Below are 23676 nucleotides of genomic sequence, written 5' to 3'. Positions count from 1 at the left end.
TACTTTTCATAATTAAATCCCCCCAAACTTTCTATTGTTTTGGTTTTAAATGTATAACACCACTTTACCAATTAGGAAAAGATGTGATTTTTTTTAAATCTTTTCCCTTTTGATTGGAGTTAGAATTAAAATGTCATCTGTTTTCACATTATCATTAATAGTGTTCACATGGATACGGTCAACTTGGGATGGACTAGGGTTTAACTGCTGCTGTAAATAAATGTAGAAAATGTTTTTTGTAGGTCCTATCAAATGTGATAAACATCTTTAATTCTTGAATTTTTTAAAAACATTCATTTAAAATTTGAAGACATTTCCATCAGACTATAGCTATGAGAAAGTATATTAGATATTAAGATAAATTAAGTGTCTTTGAAACCCCTAATATAATATATTCTTTTAATGGGCACCAATTTAAATAATATTTTAGATTGAAAATATTTTGCCTAGTATTGTTACAAGTACCACCCACAATTACTGTAACTGTTAGTTTAGAATAAAACAATTGTTCAACTTTTTCAGCTCATTTACTCTGTACGTTCTGTTACTCTTGTCAAGGTTCCCTCTCCACTCTGAACTCTAGGGTACGGATGTGGGGACCCGCATGAAAGACCCCCCTAAGCTTCTTTCTACCAGCTTAGGTTAAAAACTTCCCCAAGGCACAAATCCTTTCTTGTCCTTGGATGGGTACTGCTGCCACCACCAAGTGTGTTAGACAAAGATTCAGGAAAAGGACCACTTGGAGTTCCTTTTTCCCTAAAATATCCCCCCAAGCCCCTTCACCCCCTTTCCTGGGGAGGCTTGAGAATAATCTACCAACCAAATAGGTAAACCAGATTCTTAAAAACCAGAACTTTGTTATAAAGAAAAAAAAGTAAAAGAAGCACCTCTGTATAATCAGGATGGAAGGTAACTTTACAGGATAATCAGATTCAAAACACAGAGGATTCCCCTCTAGGCAAAACTTTAAAGTTACAAAAAACCAGGGCTAAACCTCCCTGTAAGCATAGGGAAAATTCACAAGCTAAAAACAAAAGATAATCTAACGCACCTTGCCTTATTTACTTATAATTTATATATTACTTATATTTACATATTTTGCAATATTGAGACTCATTTTAGGATGATCTTTGGAGAAGGAGTTTTCTGACCTGATGCTTCTCTGCTTCCCCAGAGAACACACAACACAGAGCACAAACAAAGACTTCTCCGCCCCCCCCCGCCCCCCATTTGAAAGTATCTTCTTTCCCCATTCTTCCTTTTGGTCAGGTGCCAGCTAGGTTATTTGAGCTGCTTAACCCCTTAAAGGTAAGGAGGAATTCTAGGCTACCCTTAGCTGTATGTTTATGACAACTCTAGATACTCAATTTAACTCTGTGTGGAAATTTCACCTAGCAACAGAGAAAAGAAAAATATTTAGATTGTGAAATCCTCAGGGTAGGGATTGTGTCTCACTATATTTGGACAGTGCCTTGCACATTATGGCTGCTACTGTAATACAAATGATCAGATTTTTTTAGTAGGAAAACTGAGTATAAAAGGACAAATTGTAAGGAGGGCTCAAGAAGAAATTTAGTACCTGAAACTATTTTTTACTCATTTTGATTGAGGTGTCCAGATCCTCCTTGAATTGACTTGCATTACTACTATTTCACATCTTTGGAAAGAAGATATATAGGTGTTACTGCATGCACCTTGTGATGTACCGAAGGTTCTCCATCGCCATCTCACAGTTGCAACAGTTGTCATTTCAGCAAATGATAAAGGAAGTGGTTCTTTTGAGACCATCAGCAACATTGCTTTCATTCTCATGGTAGCAGTGGTTCCAGTCCGTAAAGGTTTTTGGATTGAGACTACTTTTTAAACAAGAAGTCAAGGCCAAGTCTGCTTTGTGGCAGTAAGTGTACTTACCACCATGTCTCAAAAAGATCCATAAATGTTTGTTTTTTATTGAGTTTGGCTGTTGATATTTCAGCTAGTCTCTTTTAAAGAAATTTCTTCTGATTTTGCTGTTCTGTCCCTTTGTTTTTAGAATTACTATATTAAATAGAAAAGGATTACTTGTGGCACCTTAGAGACTAACAAATTTATCTGAGCATAAGCTTTCGTGAGCTACAGCTCACTTCGTCGGATGCATCCGATGAAGTGAGCTGTAGCTCACGAAAGCTTATGATCAGATAAATTTGTTAGTCTCTGAGGTGCCACAAGTCCTCCTTTTCTTTTTGCGAGTAGGCTGCTACTTTGAAACCTATATAGAGTAGCTCAGTTTTTGGCTTTCACCATGCAATTTTTTTGATCAGTCTTGTTTGGCTGGAAAAAAATCAGGGTAAATCAAACAATGCGAGAGAGAATCTAGCCACTGTTGTTAATAGAGCATAGTAATAAGATGTGGTCTGCCCTTGAATTAAGCTATACTAGGTATGGTGAGGAACAGAATTATAGATCAGCAAAATTATTCCTTCCTGTCAAAGTACTGAATTAAAAACTATGACTTTGTGTTTCTGAAATGTTAAAACCCCTATTTTATCCACTATTATGAGATAATTCCAAATCCATGCATAATGTAGATTCTTAAAAAGTTGGGACTTCCCTCAACTACACCTTTTCACTTACAGCAGTGTTCCTCTTATGAGAATAATCAGAATTGTCCTGTACTTTTATATAGACTTAGTTTGTAATGTCTCACATACCTTACCTATGTACTCTGGTTTCCATAGAGTGTGTATTTTGAAGACTATTTTAGAATATTAAAGATGGAGGTGTGGAAATTATATTTTTTTGCTATTTTCTGTGACCGTTTTATTTGTTCAGAAGCTGGAGAGAGACAAATGAAATGTTCCTATGCAGAAATGCTTTAATATAATGACTGGTATTAGTAGTGTGACCATATGTCCTGATATTAGGAGCTTTGTCTTATAAAGGCAACTGTGCTCCCCCCTCTCCCCTAAAAAAGTCCTGATTTTTCACACTTGCTCTCTGGTCACCCTAGGTGTTAGTGGATCCTCCAGGTAAAATTCTTTTATACAGGAGGGTTATGCAGGTTATATGGTTGATATCTCTTTGGCTGTTCTGAGAGGGCTGTTCAGATAGTGTTGTACAAATGTTCACTACCATTTTTGGTCTCATTTAAGTTCATAGAGCTACTTATTACTACATTTGGTAATGTTTGCATAATTAGTCCCAAATAGGATGCTTCTCAGGTTATGCACTTTGGCCCTGGACTGTGCTTCACTACTGACAAAGGTTAACTTTTGCTAGCTTTGGATCTTGGCATACTTTTATTGTTAGCAAGAATATTACGCTTTGAATACATGGAAGAATTCCATTGACTTAGTGTTAGACATGAAGGAGCCTTAGGTATGGGGAGGAGTTTTAAAAACAAATATAAACTCAGGTTAAGAATCTTGCATGAGACATCAAAAGTAAGGAAATACAAAATTAATGTTTTCATTCCTTAGCTAGGTATTGCTGCTTTGTGCCTCTTGTATCTGTAGGCAAAAGTCGGCATAGGTCTTGTATAAATGTTTCCCATTGCTTTCATTGGAGAATATGTACTTGCATTTATAGTAATCTAACTAACTTAAAAATGTAATGTTTGTGATAGTTAATCAAATTTTCCTAGAAGGAATGTGCTTTGGCTATTGACTTACCATAGGGATGGATGAGAAAGTGAGAGGATAGGTAGAGTGAATTTAATTTTGCCTATGGTGGAGGAGATCTGTGTGTGATAAAAATACATAGAATTTCTTTTAATGAGTTGCATTTACTAATTCCCATGCTGTGGCGAAAATTGTAGAGTCTCTTTCCCCAAAGAGATGGGGAGAGCTTTTTATTGATGTTACGAAGCCTGAATGAATACTTGTCATCAGAGCCTGGTAGTGGGTTTTTTTAAAAAAGAAGAGAATGCATAAAATCTTGTTTCTAGCAGTAAAAACTATATTCCATAGTGTAATTTAAACCAGGATAAGAGACAAAACTAAATTTTATTTTTCCTCTAGATTTTCAGCTGAACTCTCATCTATCAACACTGGCAAATATTCACAAGATTTACCACACCCTCAATAGGCTGGTAATGACTTGCAATCTTCTCTATATTTAATAGCTAGTTATTTACTCTTGAATGCATTTATTTGTGCTATGAAATATTATTATACTTAAAAGATTTTTTTTCTTTTCTTGGGGGAGGGCAATGGGTTTGGGGGAATCCACATTAAGGTTTCACAGTGAACTGTCACTTCTTGTGCTTTGATTGCTTTAGGTTGCATGTGTATGCACAAGAGGTCAAAATTAAGATATGGCTGTGTCCAGTGGAGCCCTCGTCTCAGTATATGTACATTACGGTATGCATGGAAGCATGTGTGAAAACTGCATTGTTCCTTTTGTTTACAGTTTTCATCAGAGTCAGGCTCCTTACAGTAAATGTGGGAAAACACACTGTAATCACTTCCGTCCATTTAGAGCAATACAAAGAATGAGGCATGAGCTGATGATGATCCTTGCCTCCTTCACTGAACAGTCTCAGTATTTTCCACAGCATAGCTAGCCGTCCATACTCTTACAGTTTAGGGCAGCTGCACCTGTATTTCCCGCAGTGGTCCACGCACTGTCAGGCTTTCAGTTATCCAGTTTTTTCTCCTGGATGGAGACACATGTCTCTCCCCCTTCTGACTAGGGTATTTTTAGGCTGTACAGATGCCTGTCTTCACTGTGCATGTCCCAGCACAGATAGGTTGCTCGAGAACACCTGCTTGCTTTTCTTTAGGGATGGTTACCACTTTTAATTGCTGCAGTTGTAAGGTGCCACACAGCACTTTCTGTGCAAGCCTACTTTATTTGTAAGGTAAAAAGCATTACAGAGAAAACATTTAAAACAGTAAAAGAACCCAAATGGGTGCTAATAGGCTTACCAGAATTAACCACAGCCCTAACATGGATTCTGACAGGAGCTGTTCTTTAATCTCCTCACCTAAGGAGATTTCTTATGGTTACCAATTTATTACAGCTTCAGTTCAGAACAAGCACCCACTCTTATGTGACCTCAGTAGGCCAACTCCTTCCAAACCTATTTTAAGGATTGGGGCTTTCTGTAAATCAAGGGCCCTGTCCATTTTCTGGATCAGGAAGAAGGCCATGAGCCAGTTTAATACCAAACTATTTTATTTAAAAACCTTTTTTGGTCTGTTGGTTTCTGGAGAAAGCAGTTTGAACTAGTATATATAAACTTTTCTGGGGAGGTAGTTTCTCTGGAAATGTTACAATCTTGGTGAATTTGCCAAATTATCCCCTGGTGTTCTCCTATTTACCTTTCCCATGGCAATACACACAATTCCACATACATAATTGATTTTTAATGAAACAATGAACTCCAAAGATGTTAAAATGAATTCATTAAGGTTTAATTTAATACAATATGTTTATTTAAGGTATTGAAGGAAATTTAGAGCATTATATCTTCCTCCTACAGAAGTGGGTGTAACTAGAGGGCTGGCTGATACCCTAGTGGAACCCACTAATTGAATCAGGGCCGACGCATTCTTCCTGAAAGTGGGGTGGAGGGGGCATGAAGCCCCACCCCCTCTGTGGCTCCTCCCTTGTCTCCCTATTTCCACTGAGACGCTGGCCAAGCTGGAAGCCGGAGCCGGGCTTGGGAGCCTCCACATGCCCAAGGTGGGGAGGAACCTGAGAGCAGCCCCCAGCCTGTGTCCTTGCCCCCCAGACTCTTCACCCAGGGCAGGTGGAAGGTCTGTGGCTCCCCACAGCAGCCCAGGCTCCCCAAGCTGCTCTTATCTGGGCCAGGCTCCAGCTTCTGGCCTGGCCAGAGGCAGGGCCTCAGGGACTGAAGACCTGCAGCCGGGCTGTGGTAAGAACCGCCCTGGCAGATGTGGGAAGCCATGGACCCTCCATCTGCCCTGTCTGGGGAGAGGGGCATAGACTGAGGGCTGCTCTCGGCCCACCCTGTCCTGGGCAAGTGGAGAGTCCCTAGCTTGGGGGGGAGGGGGTGGAGAGGAGGTGCAGGGGGCCAAGCCCATGGCGAAAAGTGGACGGGCCAGGCCCATCTACTTTGAAAAGTGGGAGGGCCATGGCCCCTTGGCCCCCCACAGCAAGTCCTGGCACCCCTGGACTGAATGCTTGGACAGATTTATTTCCTGGATGGCGGTTTTGTTAGTACCTTTTGTAATTTCATGTTTAATTTGTTTAGGTACAAACATTTTGCTAGCACGCCAGCATATTTTCTTTAAAAATTTGTACAGCATCGTTGCATAACCGTTCTGCACAATATCTTTTTTTAGAATCTATGAGGGTGATCTGTTACACTCCCCTTCTTACTCTTGTTGCTCCACAACTTTTGGGTGTAAACTTGAGACCTAATGTTTCCCACTTACATCTCCCATATCTCTTGGTTGTACAAGTGGTCAGCCGCCTCAGTTCTGGATTGAGGTTCCCCAGCTCCCATGGGAATATTACAAGCAGCCATTCTTTGGCTCAAAGGGAAAAATAGAATCATAGAATATCAGGGTTGGAAGGGACCTCAGGAGGTCATCTCGTCAAACCCCCTGCTCAAAGCAGGGCCAATCCCCAACTAAATCATTCCAGCCAGAGCTTTGTCAAGCTAGGCCTTAAAAATCTCTAAGGAAGGAGATTCCACCACCTCCCTTGGTAACCCATTCCTGTGCTTCACCACCCTCCTAGTGAAAACATTTTTCCTAATATCCAACCTAAACCTCCCCCACTGCAACTTGAGACCATTACTCCTTGTTCTGTCATATGGTACCACTGAGAACAGTCTAGAGCCATCCTCTTTGGAACCCCCCTTTCACGTAGTTGAAAGCAGCTATCAAATCCCGCCCCTCATTCTTCTCTTCTGCAGACTAAATAATCCCAGTTCCCTCAGCCTCTCCTCATAAGTCATGTGTTCCAGACCCCTAATCATTTTTGTTGCCCTCCACTGGATTCTTTCCAATTTTTCCACATCCTTCTTGTAATGTGGGGCCCCAAACTGGACACAGTACTCCAGATAGGGCCTCACCAATGACGAATAGAGGGGAATGAACACGTCCCTCGATCTGCTGGCAATGCTCCTACTTATACAGCCCAAAATGCAGTTAGCCTTCTTGGCAACAAGGGCACACTGTTGACTCCTATCCAGCTTCTTGTCCACCATAGCCCCTAGTCCTTTTCTGCACAACTTCTGCCTAGCCATTCGGTCCCTAGTCTGTAGCAGTGCATGGGATTCTTCCTTCCTAAGTGCAGTACTCTGCACTTGTCCTTGTTGAACCTAATCAGATTTCTTTTGGCCCAGTCCTCTAATTTGTCGAGGTTTCTCTGTATCCTATCCCTACCCTCCAGCATATCTACCACTCCTCCCACTTTAGCGTCATCAGCAAACTTGCTGAGGGTGCAATCCACGCCATCCTCCAGATCATTAATGAAGATATTCAACAAAACCAGCCCCAGGACCGACCCTTGGGGCACTCTGCTTGATACCGGCTGCCAACTAGACATGGAGCTATTGATCACTACCCTTTGAGCCCGATGAGCTATCCACCTTATAGTCCGTTCATCCAGCCCATACTTCTTTAACTTGCAAGCAAGAATACTGAGGGAGATCGTATCAAAAGCTTTGCTAAAGTCAAGGAATAACACATCCACTGCTTTCCCCTCATCCACAGAGCCAATTATCTCATCATAGAAGGCAATTAGGTTAGTCAGGCATGACTTGCCCTTGGTGAATCCATGCTGACTGTTCGTGATCACTTTCCTCTCCTTGAAGTGCTTCAGAATTGATTTCTTAAGGACCTGCTCCATGATTTTTCCAGGGACTGAGGTGAGGCTGACTGGCCTGTAGTTCCCAGGATCCTCCTCCTTCCCTTTTTTAAAGATGGGCACTACGTTAGCCTTTTTCCAGTCGTCCTGGAGCTCCCCCGATCACCATGAGTTTTCAAAGATAATGGCCAATGGCTCTGCAATCACATCCGCCAACTCCTTTAGCACTCTTGGATGTAGTGCATGGACTTGTGCTCGTTCAGCTTTTCTAAATAGTCCCGAACCACTTCTTTCTCCACAGAGGGCTGGTCACCTTCTCCCCATGCTGTGCTGCCCAGTGCAGTAGTCTGGGAGCTGACCTTGTTTGTGAAGACAGAGGCAAAAAAAGCATTGAGTACATTAGCTTTTCCCACATTCTCTGTCACTAGGTTGCCTCCCTCATTCAGTAAGGAGCCCACACTTTCCCTGACCTTCTTCTTGTTGCTAACATACCTGTAGAAACCCTTCTTGTTACTGTTAACATCCCTAGCTAGTTGCAACTCCAGTTGTGATTTGGCCTTCCTGATTTCACTCCTGCATGCCTGAGCAATATTTTTATACTCCTCCCTGGTCATTTGTCCAAGCTTCCACTTCTTGTAAACTTCTTTTTTTGTGTTTAAGATCAGCAAGGATTTCACTGTTAAGCCAAGCTGGTCGCCTGCCATATTTACTATTCTTTCTACATATCAGGGTGGTTTGTTCCTGCAACTTCAGTAAAGATTCTTTAAAATACAGCCTGCTCTCCTGGACTCCTTTCCCCCTCATGCTATTCTCCCAGGGGATCCTGCCCATCAGTTCCCTGAGAAAGTCAAAGTCTGCTTTAGTGAAGTACAGTATCCATATTCTGCTGCTCTCCTTTCTTCCTTTTGTCAGGATTCTGAACTCGACCATCTCATGGTCACTGCCTCCCAGGTTTCCATCCACTTTTGCTTCCCCTACTAATTCTTCCCTGTTTGTGAGCATGAGGGAATATGTCAGGGCTGCCTCCTTGTGCAGTGGCTCTCAAACAAGCACTGCTTTTAACAGCAGAAGTGTTGGGCCAGGGAGTGTCTTCAAACCTTTCCCATAGCCAAATTCCTTTCTTTGTCCCACATTCCCTGAGGTTGCAACCCAGAGACTCTGCTGGGCTCACCTTAGCTCTTCTGGGGGTAGGGGAAGGAGTATTGATCCCCCACTGGGGTGGCTTTTTGTTCCCCACACTCTGAGTCAAGGTGAGCAGAATTTCCTCTCTCACCTGGGGGAGACCATGGAGCAGTCAGATGCTGTGGGAAGATGTTCCTTTTCTTTCTTGGCTGTAGTTACCTTTGTAATTTCCCAAGTAGCTGTCTTAACCTTGCTTGGGCATTTCCCACCCTGTGGTATTATATAATTGGCAGCATGCTGCAGTTGCCTCAGTCTCCCTACTTTTGGCTGGAGACACCGCCATATTTTGCTCCATACTGCTCCGGGTCCTTTTGAACGGTTGGCAGAGAGCTTAATTCCTTTATTTGGGGCCCAGTGAATTTTCTTTCAAGTCAGTAGTGTTGTCCTTTCTTTGAAGCAGCAGGCAATCTCATCCCCTTCCTCCTAAGGTGTTTGTAGATGCTGGGGTTGCAGTCTGATTCTTTTTGGACACTAACGGGGAATGTGACTCCCTCTTCCCCTTGTAAGCTATTCTATTTGCATTTTTGCTTACATACTCTCATCTGAATTAGGCTAAGTGAGAGAGTCGTTTACTTTTTCTGTTTTCAATGCTATAACATCATTTTCTAAAAGCAAAGAATATGGAATATCTGAAAATACCTTACACTTTCTAGGTCAGTATAGAAATTTGTGCTGTAAGTAGAATGAAGGCATTCACACCAGGAACCTTAACTCACATTTCACACTATGGCAGCATTTGATGGGGCTTCACTATATGGGACTAAACTATAATCCTGGCTGTCCCCATATCTCTGCATACAGTGAATTTATCTCCATTAACCACCATCGTCTGCTCCCACTGTCGCTGGGATGGATGTGCACCTCTGAAGGTGCAGCAAGACATGTTTGCAATGGTTTAGCATGAACATTATATGCTATTGGCAAACTGGCTGTGTTACTTTCTCCCTCCGGAGGTTCAGTCACACACCTAACTCTGTGAGGTTGAGGTGCAGCTGGCTTTCCCAGCACTGCAGTGGCACTCAGTGGGTGTTGTGAGCATTCTTGGAGAAAGTGACCCTGCTGGCCACCTATGGCACACCATTTCTCCTCCTGATCCAGGGCTTTTGAAAATTGGTTTCCCTCCCTGTTGCGGGGCAACAACTCACTAGTGCAGCGCCTCCTGTCAGTTTTCCTGGGAATGAGCTCTTCCGGCCAGGAGCGCCCTCTGCAGGCAAATGTCTCGCCTGCCGCTGGCCCCTGTGTCCCTCCCAGACCCCTGTGCCCTCCTCATCAGGGTTCTGCCCCAGCAGTAACCCACAGTCCGTGTCTCCCCACCCAGGGGATCCCCCAGCCTCCACCTTGCCTCAGTGGCCACTGCCAGTCAGCAGCTAGCCCCCGCTCCCTGGATCAGATTGCAGTCTATGAACCGCTGATCATCAGCGAGGGGGATTGGACCAGCTGCCTCTGGGCTGCCCCAGTATCCTTTCATAGGCCTTTCACTAGGCCTGCAGCCTGGGGCTTTGCTAGGCTGGAGCTCCCCAGCTCCCTCTGCCCTTCCCCAGCACAGCTCCACTTCAGGTACCCTGCTAGTACCTTTTGTGTGTCCTTAATTAGGCTTGCAGCCTGGGGGTTTGCTCGGCTAGAGCTCCCTCTTCCCTTCCCCAGCACTGCTCCACCCTAGGTATTCTTCTTAGCTTCCCAGGCAGCTAAGTCCTCCTCTCTCTAGAAAGCTAGAGAGAATGTCTGTCTGCACTTCTGGCCCACAGTCCTCTTATAAGGGCCAGCTGGACCCTGATTTAGCTGGCCACAGCTGTTGCTGCTTTCCCAATCAGCCTGCTTTTCCCATTCACAGCCCTCTCCTGGGCTGCTTTAACCCCCTCAGGGCAGGAGCGGGGTAGTCACTCTGCTACACACCCCCTTGGGTGCAGGTCTTCGCTTGGGCCCGATTTCTGTCCTTTGATCCAGTTCCCTTCCTGTTAGTCAACCTGGATTTAATAGAAAACTTATCTGCATATTGGTCAGCCTATTTCCCAGGTATGGTTAGATTTCTGGAATTTTGTCTGTTAACCATGATTTCAGGCTAGGGTGCCAGAATTTATAGAATTGTTGTTCTATACCTATTATTCATAGGCCTCATTGATAGTGGTACTCCTCCCATATACTTCCCCATGTCCTTATATAACCATTATTTGATTTGAAACATCAGCATAAGTCATGTCTTTATTTCTGAATTCCCTGTACTCTTGTAACAAAGCTTGTTTCCAGCTTTCATAATCTTTATAGTCTGCCCTTCCAATTAGGATAAAAATGTCCAAGACCTTTGTCCCAGACAGTAGTGGAGCCAGGTACCTTACCATGTGCTCCTTTCCCACCTTATTCAATTTACATCCTATTTCAAAAATGTGTAGGGACACATCCATTTAATCCCCCTCCCTAAAACAAGGAAATAGATTGGAGTCTACACCACTCACCAATACAGGTACCTGGGGGGACTGGCTCCACCTGTTAGACTCTGGTTCTGCTAGCATGGTCTTTCCATTTTACAGTAATGTTGGTGCTCCCTATTCTCTCTTTCTCTCCTCCAGCTGTTGCTGGTGCTTCTCTTACTGGTGCTGGTTCTCCTTCTGTTTTTTCTTGTACTGACACTGCCTTCTCTGGTCTGCGAGCTACTGGGTTTCCAGATACGTTCTGTCCCTCTTGTGCTCCAGCTGTTGAGCTGTCCATCACTCCTGTTGCAGTGGTGTAGATGGAGCACAGTTGCTGTCATTGCCAGCTTCGTCCCTCTTTTGGGCGTTGGCTCCAAGACTCACCCCGTCTGCTGGACCCTCTGTCAACAGGCTGGAGGTTCTTTGTGAATCTGGACCATCATTGCTCAACTGATCATTAGAATACAGCAAATTTATTGGCTGTGATTTTGTCTGGTCCTCAGTATTGATCTGCCTTTTTTTGCCTAACTCAACCAGCTGATTTTTCTTCAGCTATTTATAATTCACTTTCCCTATTTTTTTCTCTATTATTCCTTTCCTGAAAAGACTATTGAGACCTTTGTGCTTTTTTTCCCTGCAGTACTTGCTTTTACTGTTGTTGGTACTGATGCAGTTTACATTGTTGCAGCATTCCACAACTAACCATATACATCATAGTTCAGGGTAACTACATCTGTATTTCCCTTCAGTGGTCCAGTAAGGGCACCCACTCTCAGGCTTCAGCTCCCCAGCTTTTGCCTGTTTTGAAAGGTGACATGCAGCCCTCTCCCTTTTGACTGGGGTGTTTTTAGGCTGCACAGTTTTCTGCCTTCACTGTGTGTTTCTCCATGCAAACGGTTTGCTCAGGGATGCCTGCTTGCTTTCTCTTCAGAGACGGTTAACAGGTGTAATTGCTACAATTATAGGGTACTGCACAGCACTTACCATGCAAGCATACTTATTTTTAAGCTAAAAAATTACTGTATAGAGAAGACATATGTCATAAATATAAAGGGAAGGGTAAACCCCTTTGAAATCCCTCCTGGCCAGGGGAAAGCTCCTCTCACCTGTAAAGGGTTAAGAAGCTAAAGGTAACCTCGCTGGCACCTGACCAAAATGACCAATGAGGAGACAAGATACTTTCAAAAGCTGGGAGGAGGGAGAGAAACAAAGGGTCTGGGTCTGTCTATATGCTGGTCTTTGCTGGGGATAGACCAGGAATGGAGTCTTAGAACTTTTAGTAAGTAATCTAGCTAGGTATGTGTTAGATTATGATTTCTTTAAATGGCTGAGAAAAGAATTGTGCTGAATAGAATAACTATTTCTGTCTGTGTATCTTTTTTGTAACTTAAGGTTTTGCCTAGAGGGGTTCTCTATGTTTTTGAATCTAATTACCCTGTAAGATATCTACCATCCTGATTTTACAGGGGGGATTTCTTTATTTCTATTTACTTCTATTTTTTATTAAAAGTCTTCTTGTAAAAAACTGAATGCTTTTTCATTGTTCTCAGATCCAAGGGTTTGGGTCTGTGGTCACCTATGCAAATTGGTGAGGCTTTTTATCCAACATTTCCCAGGAAAGGGGGGGGTGCAAGTGTTGGGAGGATTGTTCATTGTTCTTAAGATCCAAGGGTCTGGGTCTGTAGTCACCTCGGCAAATTGGTGAGGCTTTTTACCAAACCTTGTCCAGGAAGTGGGGTGCAAGGTTTTGGGAAGTATTTTGGGAGGAAGGACGCGTCCAAACAGCTCTTCCCCAGTAACCAGTATTAGTTTGGTGTTGGTAGCGGCCAGTCCAAGGATAACGGGTGTAATATTTTGTACCTTGGGGAAGTTTTGACCTAAGCTGGTAAAGATAAGCTTAGGAGGTTTTTCATGCAGGTCCCCACATCTGTACCCTAGAGTTCAGAGTGGGGGAGGAACCTTGACAACATATTAAAAATAGTAAAAGAACCTACATGCATGCTAATAGTAAGCTTACCAGAATCAGCATGGATTCTGACAGGAAATGTCCTTCAATCCTTCACCCAGTGAGATTCCTTATAGTCAGAGGTGAAAGTAAGCCAGTATGCCCCGGTATGGCGTACTGGTAAGAGCCGGTGCGCCATACCGGGACCAGCTTTCCTAGGCGGCAATTTAAAGCCCTGGGGTAGAGGCGGAGGGGCTGCGGTGGGGATTTAAAGGGCCCCAGAGCTCCAGCCCCAGCTACCGCCCCGGCCCTTTAAATTCCTGCTGCTGCTACCCCAGGGCTCGGGCAGCAGGGCTCAGGCGGGGATTTAAAGGGTGCCGGAGCTCCAGCCGCTGCTACCCCCTTCCTCCCCCCTTGGGCCCTTTAAATCCCCACCTGAGCCCTGCTGCCAAAGCCCTAGGGTAGCAGCGGCGCGGCTCTGGAGGGGATTTAAAGGGCCAGGGCGGGTAGCGGCTGCTGGAGCCCCAAGCCCTTTAAATCTCCGCCTGAGCCCTGCTGCCCAAACCCTGGGGTAGCGGTGGCGGGGCTCTGGCGGGGATTTAAAGGGCCCTGGAGCTCCAGCTGCCGCTATTGCCCAGGCCTTTAAAGTGGATTTAAAGGGCTGGGGCGGTAGCAGCGGCTGGAGCCCCGGGGCCCTTTAAATCCCTGATGGAGCCTGGTTGCCGCTACCCCAGGGCTCTGGCAGCAGGGCTCAGGCGGGGATTTAAAGGGCTCGGGGCTCCGGCAGCCGCTACCACAGCGGAGCCCCAGGCCCTTTAAAGCTCTGCCAGAGCCCGGAGTCCCAGGGTAGTGGTGGCAGCCGGGAGCCCCCATGACTCCTCAGTGATTTAAAGGGCCCAGGGCTCTGCTGCAGTAGCGGTAACTTGCCCCCTGAGCCCTAGGGTTCCCAGCCGCCTCTGCAGCTGGTAGCTCGGGGGTGATTTAAAGGGCCCCGGGCTCCCAGCCGCCACTACTGCAGCTGGAGCCCTGGCTCTTTAAATCAAGATTTAAAGAGCCCAGGGATTTAAGGCCTTGCTTCTTCTGGTTGAGGCCATGCCCCCTGCTCAGGACTCCGGCGTACCGGTAAATCCTCTAACTTACTTTCACCCCTGCTTATAGTTACTAGTTTATTACAGCTTCAGCTCAGAACAAGCACCCAGTCTTATGTGACCTCAGTAGGCCAAGTTCTTCCAATCCTATCCTAAGGATTAGGGCCTTCCATGGAAAAAGGGGCCCTGTCCATTTGCTAGATCAGGAAGACGGCCATGAGCCAGTTTAAAACCAGGCTATTTATTTAAAAAACTTTTTTTTTTTGGTCTGTTGATTTCTGGAGAAACCAGTTTGAACTAGTATATGTGGACCTTTCTGTGGAGGTGGCTTCTCGGGAGAGGTTACAACCTGAGTAAATTTGGCTAATTATCCCCTGCTTTCTCCTATTTAACTTTTCCATGGAAACACAGTTCCACAGTAACACATTCATAATTGCATTTTTAATGAAACAATGAACTGTAAAGATGTTAAAACTAAGTTAGTAAGGTTTAATTTCATTAAATTAAGTTTATATAGGGTACTTCAGGAAGTTTAGTCTATTCTATCTTTCTCGTACATAAGTGGGTATAAATAGTGTGTTGGCTAGCACCTTAGGAGAACCTATTGACTTTTTGTTTGGGCAAGTTTATTTCCTGGATGGCAGTTTTGCTATTTTATACTTCCACATTTTCCTGTTTAGGTAGCAACCATTTTGCAAGGAAGCCAGCATATTTTCTTTAAAAATGTGTACAGAGTTGTTTGATCATTCTGCATAATATCTTTTTTTAGAACCTATGAGGCTGATCTTTTACATTTTTAATCCAATGAACTCCAAAATATTTAAAGTAATTCATTAAGGTTTAACTTTATTTAATAAACTTTATTTAGGACATTGTATGCAACTGTTAGTCTGAGACACATACCCACCCAAATCCCTCCCCCCCCCCATTAGCTGCACACTTCATGAGCTTAGTGGAAAATGTATTGTGTGTTCAGAGTATGATTTTTCAAAAGTTCATAACGCAGTCAAATCTCAACTAGTTTTCCTGGGAACATATAACGGTACTTTTCCTCAAGACCATTTCCATGCCAAATTTCACATTTTTGCTGCCAGCTGCTTCAACACTAAAGCTGTTCAAAATAACATTGCCAATTTTTTTTCCCCTACAGTGAGCACATTTGTGTTTCACTATCTTTTTTTCTCAAAATAGCTGACCAGTTTTTTCTCAAGCTTTCAAATATTTTAAAAAGAGCACTCTTGGGTAGATTCCTCACCTGGAAAATTTCAACTCATAAGGGTAATGCTTCAGAAAATTAAGAACTGAAAACTGGGTTAGAATGGAAACCATTGTGCAGCCTCAGCTGTTGCAGTTGCTAGTGCTTCTGTGATAATGAAAATTATTTGGAGTACTATATCAAGTGATAGTTGAAAACACTGTTATAGAGCTTTATATTATAAAGGATACCATATCCCTTAACTGCATTGATGAAAATGTCTTACTTACAGAATCTGACAGAAGACGTTGGTCAAGACGATCACCAGACAGGTACTTGATAATTACTTAATTGAAATATACTGTAGGAATTTAAGCATGCATTCTAAAAGAAAACTAACTAAAATGATTAGTTCTAATATGTTAAATGGCTAAAAGGGGGATATCTACTAGAAAATAATAAAAACAGTTTGTTTTCAAAAGCAGTGTGTGGAAAAACAGCTGTGTTTCTAATTTCTCCAACTGTGAATGGTTGCTGTATGTCTCAATGACATCTGCCATTTTACTGCAACTTCATAACAGGAATTTGCTAGACCAGTATTGCTCAAATGCGCCCACCGTGGCTGCATGTGGTCCCCAGGGGTTTTTCTTGCGGCCACGGCCTCCTGGGTGATGATTGCGGGGGTGGTGGGGCGAGCAGCAGTCCCTCCCTTGGGGCAGCTAGCAGGGTTTGAGCCTTGTCCCCTCTGGAGACACAAACACTGAAGGGTCAAGCAGCAAGTGAGTTCCTCACCTTCCTGGGGGTGGTGGAGTCAGGCTTCGGTCCTGGGATGGCGGGAGGCAGGCTCCAGCTACAGGGCTTCAGACTCCATCTCCAGGCTCTGGGATCTGTCTCTGGGCTCAAGGCTTCAGGCTCTGTCTGCCAGCTGCACAGTGGTGGGCTCCAGCCCTGGCCATGTGGCAGTGGGCTCTGGCCCCAGGCTCACCCCCTGCCATCACCCCAGCCCCTGCTATTATACCAATAAAATAAAAACCAGCAGGATCTTATTAAAGGGAAAAAGGCAAAATACCACATTTATTGTGAATACAGAAAGAATCATAGTAAGCAGTTAGTTATAGCTATAACATTCCATTCAATCTCATATTTATTCACACATTCATACAAACACACACACACACACACTCACACACACAGGTTCTGCAAGGTTGTTATCATAGTTAACAGCCTTAGAGTTGCTCATGCCAAGCCACTGGCCGGGTGGCCTGGACATGAGGAGGGAGCAGGGCCTTGTCAGATGCTCATCTGATGCTCCTGGAAGTTGGTTTGCAGAATCAGACCCCAAAGTTCTCACTTTTTAGAGTCTATTTTTATAGGAATTTCTTCCTATGCCAGTCTATGGGAATTGCTTCATCATGCTGTTGCTGAATCAATCAGCAGATAGCACATTCCTGATGGCTCCGTGCTCCAAGATGTTATCTTGTTCTTTGGTTCTCCCATTCTTGAGGCTTTTGGGTGGATTCCAATCTGCCCTCTGGGGGTCCTCTGGTTATTTCCACTTGACGCCTTCTTCAGCCAATGGACACTGGATTCTTAGGCTGGCACCTCCCTGATCATTCAGTTATTATCCACACCAAGCATCCATCCACATAAATCCTCTGTCTCTATTTTAATCACAATTGTTAATACAACAAAAGGGCGGGGAGTCTCTGAGTGCTGTTTCTGTTGTTAGAGTATTGCTTTGAGTCTCTCTCTCTGTGAATTGCTTTGAGAACAGACTCTGTCTTAGAATGTACTAACACAATTAGCAGCTTGCAAGTTTCACACATAGAGGGAGAGAAACAGTACCAAAAACCAAGAGACCTCTTAGTTAGTAATACCCTGGAATTTAAACTATGGGGAATCAAACTCATTTGCGATTTTAATACAGAACTTCTTTAATATGATCCAACACTGCTGCCTCCCCCAGGTCTCCATTCATTCCCTCTAACACCTTTGGCCCCTCTGCCTCCCTACCCACCTCACCATTCAGGGCTTAATTTGTATCCTGGCATGCCAGGACTGGGTAAGTCTGCTGTGAAAAGTGATATTTGTATGTTTGTTAATATCACTTTTCACAGCAGACTAAGGCTATGTCTACACTAGCACTTTCATCAGTCGGTGTGAACAAAACACCCCCGACCAACAAAAGTTTCACAGACAGAAGCACTGGTGTGGACAGCGGTATGTTGGCGGGAGACGCTCTCCTGCCAGCATAGCTACCACCACTCATTGAGGGTGGTTTAATTATGCCACTAGGAGAGCTTCTCACACTGGCATAGAGCAGCTACACAGGAGACCTTACAGCGGCACAGCTGCAGCAGTACAACTGTAAGGCCTTTAGTGTAGACTTAGCCTTAGTAGCTAGTTGGGAAGCTGTGAAAAGTGATATTAACATACAAGTATCACTTTTCACAGCAGCAGACTTACTACCCAGCAAGTCTTAAAAAAAAAAAAAAGGCAACCAAAAAAGCAAAAGAAAAAACAACAAAAAAGACAAGAAGAAAAGGAGTATTTGTGGCACCTTAGAGACTAACCAATTTATTTGAGCATGAGCTTTTGTGAGCTACAGCTCACTTCATCGATGAAAGCTCATGCTCAAATAAATTGGTTAGTCTCTAAGGTGCCACAAGTACTCCTTTTCTTTTTGCGAATACAGACTAACACGGCTGTTACTCTGAAAAAAGACAAGAACATGCAAAGCACCTTATTTGTATTTCTAGTCTGTTTAGGTCCAGTAAAGAATAGAAACAACTGTACATTATTTTATTATTGCAAAAAACCCTACATAAATCAATTACAATGATTTGGACATGTATATGTGCATATTTATTCGTTTTTCCTAAAGTTAATTAAGTATTTTAGGAAAAATTGTCAGAGCTGCCACCAGCAAGAGTTGGTGGCTGCACTCTGAAGCTGCTAAAAATTTTGTTGTGAGCACCCCTGTGCTAGTCTCTATCTGTACACGACTCTCGCTTCTGGGATATAGGTTCTGAGCACAAGACTAGCAGAATCCCCCTTGCTGTTAAGGTGTTTGGACTCTTGTGAGCTGTAGTGGGAATAGAGCACAACTCAGGCCCCCGCTGGCCATTATGTGGTACCCCTTACTGCACTTCAGACACTCCATAAGCTTTTTCTTGACTGGGAATGAGGAAGGAATCTTGCTTACAGAGACCTGAACCTCTCTCTTTGTTATTTGAGTTCTTTTCCATATTCCAGTGATATTTGATGGGTACCATTTTTTGGTTCTAACCCTGTCTTCTAACTGGGTCCAGTAGAGTTCTTTGAATTCATGAGCCCTTTGTTTTGAAGGCCTGGTATAGTTGTGACGTTGTTCTCTGTTAACTAGCACCAACGTTTTCTTACGTGGCTTGATGTCTTACAGTTTTTGGTGCCTGCATTAGTGCTTGTTTCTATTGAGCTGGTGCTGTCTTTGATACACAGTCCCTTTCTCTTTAATTTTAGGTATGGTATCTAAAGAGGATCATTTAGTGGCCTCACACGTTGATCATGTAGTAGAACAGTGCCTTAAGACTGACCATGTTTGTTATGTTATCTGCTTCAGAAGTGTTAGTTCTGTTTGCAGATGTCATCTTGAGCACTGAAGAAAAGTAGGGAGTGCCTGTAAATTCTCGAGACACCCCAGGAAGATTCTTGTAAGTCCAGTGTATGGTCAACATTGAGCAATTAAAAAGGGAAACTCTTGAAGCTCAGGGCTGAGTTGGCCAGGTCTGCTGAGTGCTAAGATTCAGAGCAGACCTGTCTTCCACCCTCTCTGGTAAGCCTAGTGGGATCGCTTCACCACTGAAGTGCCTTGTACCATCAGCAGAGAAGGGCTTCACAAGATGTTGTCTCCTGAATGCATTCAGGGCCTTGGCATTTGAAGTTGTTGATACCTAGCTGTGGTTCATCAGATGAAATGAAGCCTCTGTACGAGAGGCTGAGGCAGGTGATGTTGAGGAATCAGAAGCTTCCCAGTGTGCATATGACAAAACCCATAACTCCATCTCCACATTGAGGTCTCAGGATTTCCTCCTCCTGTATCCATTTGCTGGAAGTGGAAATGGGTAGGTTGATTTCAGGTATTGGAGTATGCTCTGTAATTTGGCCTGGTCGCTCCTGGTCCTTTATATGGCTGGTGAGAAGTCCACAGTACCTATTTTGAGGTAATTATCTTGCTCTGCATCATCAAGGGTAGGAACTCTGCATGCATTTGGAACTTTTCTTCCTCCCAGGCTAGCACTTGTATCTCGAGAGTCAGTATAGTAAACTCAAGCCTCAATGCTACTGCTGCTTTTGTGGTGGGGATTTGTGCGCAGCCAGGGTTAGTCCTGCCAGTGTCACTTATGACACTCCAGGTTTCCTTGTCGCCTACATAGTTCCAGCCATTTGAGTTGGGGCAGGCTGAGAATTAAAGTGGTGAGAGCTGTTATTTGAACCCATGTTAGCTAGAGGAGTCTTCTGCTTCAAAATACACATCCACTATGAGGAACATGATAATAGAGAAATCCTACCTTTATCGTTTCTCACAGAAACTGTCCAAAACAGCTGATTTTGAGTTAAAATCAGGCTAGAAGTCTACAAGGGTTACTTCTGTGTGGTAGATGGGCCAGTAATTTCTATCCAATAGATTTGCTGTGCTTTTGCATCCTGTTCTGGGTGTGTTGGTGGAAAAAGGTTAGGTAGATCCCTTGCTTTAAAGACTGGGAAGGATATGCAATTGAGAGAGTGTTTGTTCTCTGGAGATGAAGTGTACATGTAAGGAGCTATTTTGGCCTTTCAGGAGCTAGTTAAAGGTTACCAGTGTATGTGGCCCCATGTTGTCAGATTCTTAGGGTTTTAGGCACTTCTGAAACATCCTGTTTAAAGAGGCTTCTAAAAATCTAGTGAAAACTCTTTTTGAACTACTCTGTTCCTGTGAGTGTAAGTTTGGATGGAAAGTCACTTTCCTGGTGGCAGTGACTGCAGCTGAGAGAGTTTCAGGGCGTAATGACTTGATTTACCTTATCCCAAATTACATAAGGCTATAATTGGTGCTGTGAACTCCTCTGACATACCACTCTTAGGTGAAGTTTGAGGTGACCTTAATGAGTTTCACCCATCAAAATTCTCCCATGCTGGCATGCCCATTCTGGAGAGAAGATCCTTCTTTACAATATGCTTAATTAACCCAAGAATCTTTTGACTCTTTGGAGTAAACAAAGCCCTTAAGTCCATTCAACTTTTGGTTTCTTTTGAGACCAGTCTACTGGGCATTGCTTTTACTAAGTGGACCCTGTCCTTAGGATGGAGTGATTTAAAATCCCTTGATTTATTTTTTGCAACCATTGGTTGTGGCTTTGTAAAACTATTTGGAAATCTTTCACTGTAGTAGTTTTAGATTAACATTTGTAATGAACCAAGTACTTTTCTTAATGCCACTGCAGATGGGAAGTTTTTTATTTGAAATTTACAAATCTGATATAGACAAAAACCAAAATACTGAAAATTAATATTTGCAGGATCAGGGCCGTAAGCAGGTACGTAACTCTACTCACATGAATAACTTCAGAGAGACTACATTGTGCTTAAAGTTAAGCATGTGCACAACTGTGTGCAGCCTCAGGGGTTAAAATTGGATTTTTATTAGGAACTTTTCTCTTAGTGGCATAACACCATTGTTGCTGCAAAACTAAATTACTTCAGTGTTAACAATGAAAAGTTATTTAGAGGTTCAGTATATTAACAAAGTTATTGTGAATTTTTATATACACAAATTGTTCAAATTTTTCAAAAGTAGGAGCCTAAAGTTATACGCCTAAGGATGGAATTTGCAAAAGCACCAGAATGATTTGGGGCCCTAAGTCCCATTGAATTTAAACTGCAAACCCTAACTAGGAGAGTGTGACCTGACTGAAGCATTTTAGCTTTCATGATATATACAATTGGAAGATAGTATTGATTGCAAAGATAGCATGGGCTTTTTGCTTATCAATTTCATGAGTTTGTGGTGGTTTTCATAGTAAGGACATTAATGAGATCCCGGACTTGTCTCTTTCAGCATAGATGAATATTAACTGTGAAAGTACTTTAGTTGAATAAGTCTGTAAAATCTGAAATTATACTGGTAATTAAGTTGAAGTACATAATCACTTTAGCAATTTAGGACTCCAAGATGCAAAGAAAGTAAACTAGCAGTGTGTTGTTTTAATTTAAGCTATGTTTTAAAATCAAGATTTTTATCCACTCTCTCTAAATGAATGTGAGTGTACATTTTGTATTATGATTTCGCTCTCCTAAAACTAGATGACAAATGCACAAAGTTTCCTTGATCAAAGGCAAAGCTACATCACTCCCCATATTAGCAATGGGTCTGTTGCAGGCACCTGTAAAACAACAATATTATTTTGTCCCCACACACTCTTATTGCTTGAATTTGACCTCCTGAAATGAATCTGCAGGGGTCTGAAACTTTTCTGGAGCGTGGAATCCAATGTAGGGAAGTCCAAACTCTCTCCTTCCAAAACATAACACACCTTGCTTGTTATCAGCATTGGCATTAGTTTTGTTATTATTGCTCACTGGAGCTTTGCATTTATTTTATTTTTGAACATCCCTCAAGTTGCTTGATCTCCATGAGTGTAGGGATTTGCACAGATGTTATCTCTAGAGAAAGTAAAAATTATATATCTGTAATTCTGCTTTTCTGAAGACATCCTTTGCAGATTCTCCTTTGCTTGCCCACTTTCGCTTGGTTCAAAGGTTTACCACTCTCATTTTTTTTATCTCATATCTTGTTTTTCATTGTTTACTGGGGTGTGTTTTAGATGCGAGGTTGATCATCTTTAGTTGGCTTTTTTTTCCCCTGGGAACTTTTATCTCCTGCACAGGTGAAGGAACTGAAGGAAATATTTGGCAAGCAACATTAATAGTTGGCTGTTCTTGGGTGGTGATGGTACATGACAGACATTTGTGGTATCTTCCTTGCAAATGTTACCTTTAAGTGTCAAAAGCCATTAAGAACTGCCAGCCTTGATCAGTTTTTAACTCTCAGGGGAAAGTTTTTCTGGGACAGCCTTCTAATGGTGGGGAGGAAAGAGGCAAACAACCTAACTAGTGTTAAAATGGAGCTGGATATGTTTATGAACAGAATCATATGATGGGGTTGCCTGTGATAGCAAGGAATCAGACTCGATGACCTAGGAGGTCTTTTCCTATGTTCAAGATGATATTTGCAGAGAAGCAGTTATATGTAACAAAATTTTCTGTCAATCTCAAGCAACTCCTATTGAAGACAGTGGGAGTTACGTGTACACATTTGTAGGTGATCAGACCTGTAACTGATTATTAGTCCGGAAAAGTTGGAGATAGAAATTACCTTAAAATAAAATAATCTCCTAGAAAAATCTGTACAAAAAATATTCATATTAAATCAATACTGAGCTAACAAGCCTGTTAGAACTTGCCTTTAAAGAACTGACAAGCTTTACATTCAGATGGGCACACAACATAGCTATATCTTGTTTCCTTGTGAATTTTCATTACAAAGAAGTATTTAATAACAGCTGTGTAAATGTATCATTTTTAAAATAAATGATACTTCTGTATTGTGGTTTGTTAGTTTGTAGGTCATCATTTGGCAATTAAAAGTGCAACAAAAGATTTAATTAGAATGGAAACAGTAAGATCATAAATAAACAACATACGCAGTATGTGAAGACTTAAACTTCTTGGAACAATATTTGAAAATATATTCCTCTTTCAGGTATCTGTCTGTCTTACTTGCTTTCTTTTTTTAAAAAATAGTTACTTTATAACTTCTGTGCCCTCTACTGTTCTTCCCTTTCACTCAGTGGCTATAAATCTGAATATAGACAAATTCAAAATAGGAATAAGGTGCTAAATTTTAAGTTAGGGTAATAAGCTATTGGAACAGTTTATCTGGGATATGATAGTTATGGACTTGATGCAGGAATTCTTGAGTTAAATTCTTTGGTCTCTTTTATTCAGGAGGTCTGACAAGATGACCATAATGGTCCATTCAGGCCTAGAAACCTATGAATTATAACAATACATAGTATT

At 42.7% G+C, this 23676-nt stretch overlaps 1 protein-coding gene across 8 annotated transcripts in view; it reads left to right on the top strand.

Moving 5' to 3' along the window:
- DCUN1D4 (defective in cullin neddylation 1 domain containing 4) overlaps positions 1-23676 on the top strand; it is a 73487-nt gene that overhangs the window by 12152 nt on the left and 37659 nt on the right. For 5 of the 8 annotated variants that reach the window (XM_073342076.1, XM_073342082.1, XM_073342081.1 and 2 more), the window contains 2 exons: positions 3999-4069; positions 15872-15911. The exons of 1 other annotated variant lie outside the window; for it this stretch is intronic. In XM_073342076.1, the coding sequence (XP_073198177.1) occupies positions 3999-4069; positions 15872-15911 (111 nt within the window). Of the gene's footprint in view, positions 1-1203; positions 1898-3998; positions 4070-4258; positions 4341-15871; positions 15912-23676 lie in introns of those variants that run through there. 2 more of the 8 variants (XM_073342077.1, XM_073342078.1) reach the window with 2 other exon arrangements.

This window comes from Lepidochelys kempii, chromosome 4 (assembly GCF_965140265.1).
Source record: "Lepidochelys kempii isolate rLepKem1 chromosome 4, rLepKem1.hap2, whole genome shotgun sequence".
Lineage (NCBI taxonomy): Eukaryota > Metazoa > Chordata > Testudines > Cheloniidae > Lepidochelys > Lepidochelys kempii.
The sequence above is the reverse complement of the archived record's forward strand: the minus strand, read 5'-3'. Positions and strand labels throughout refer to the sequence as shown.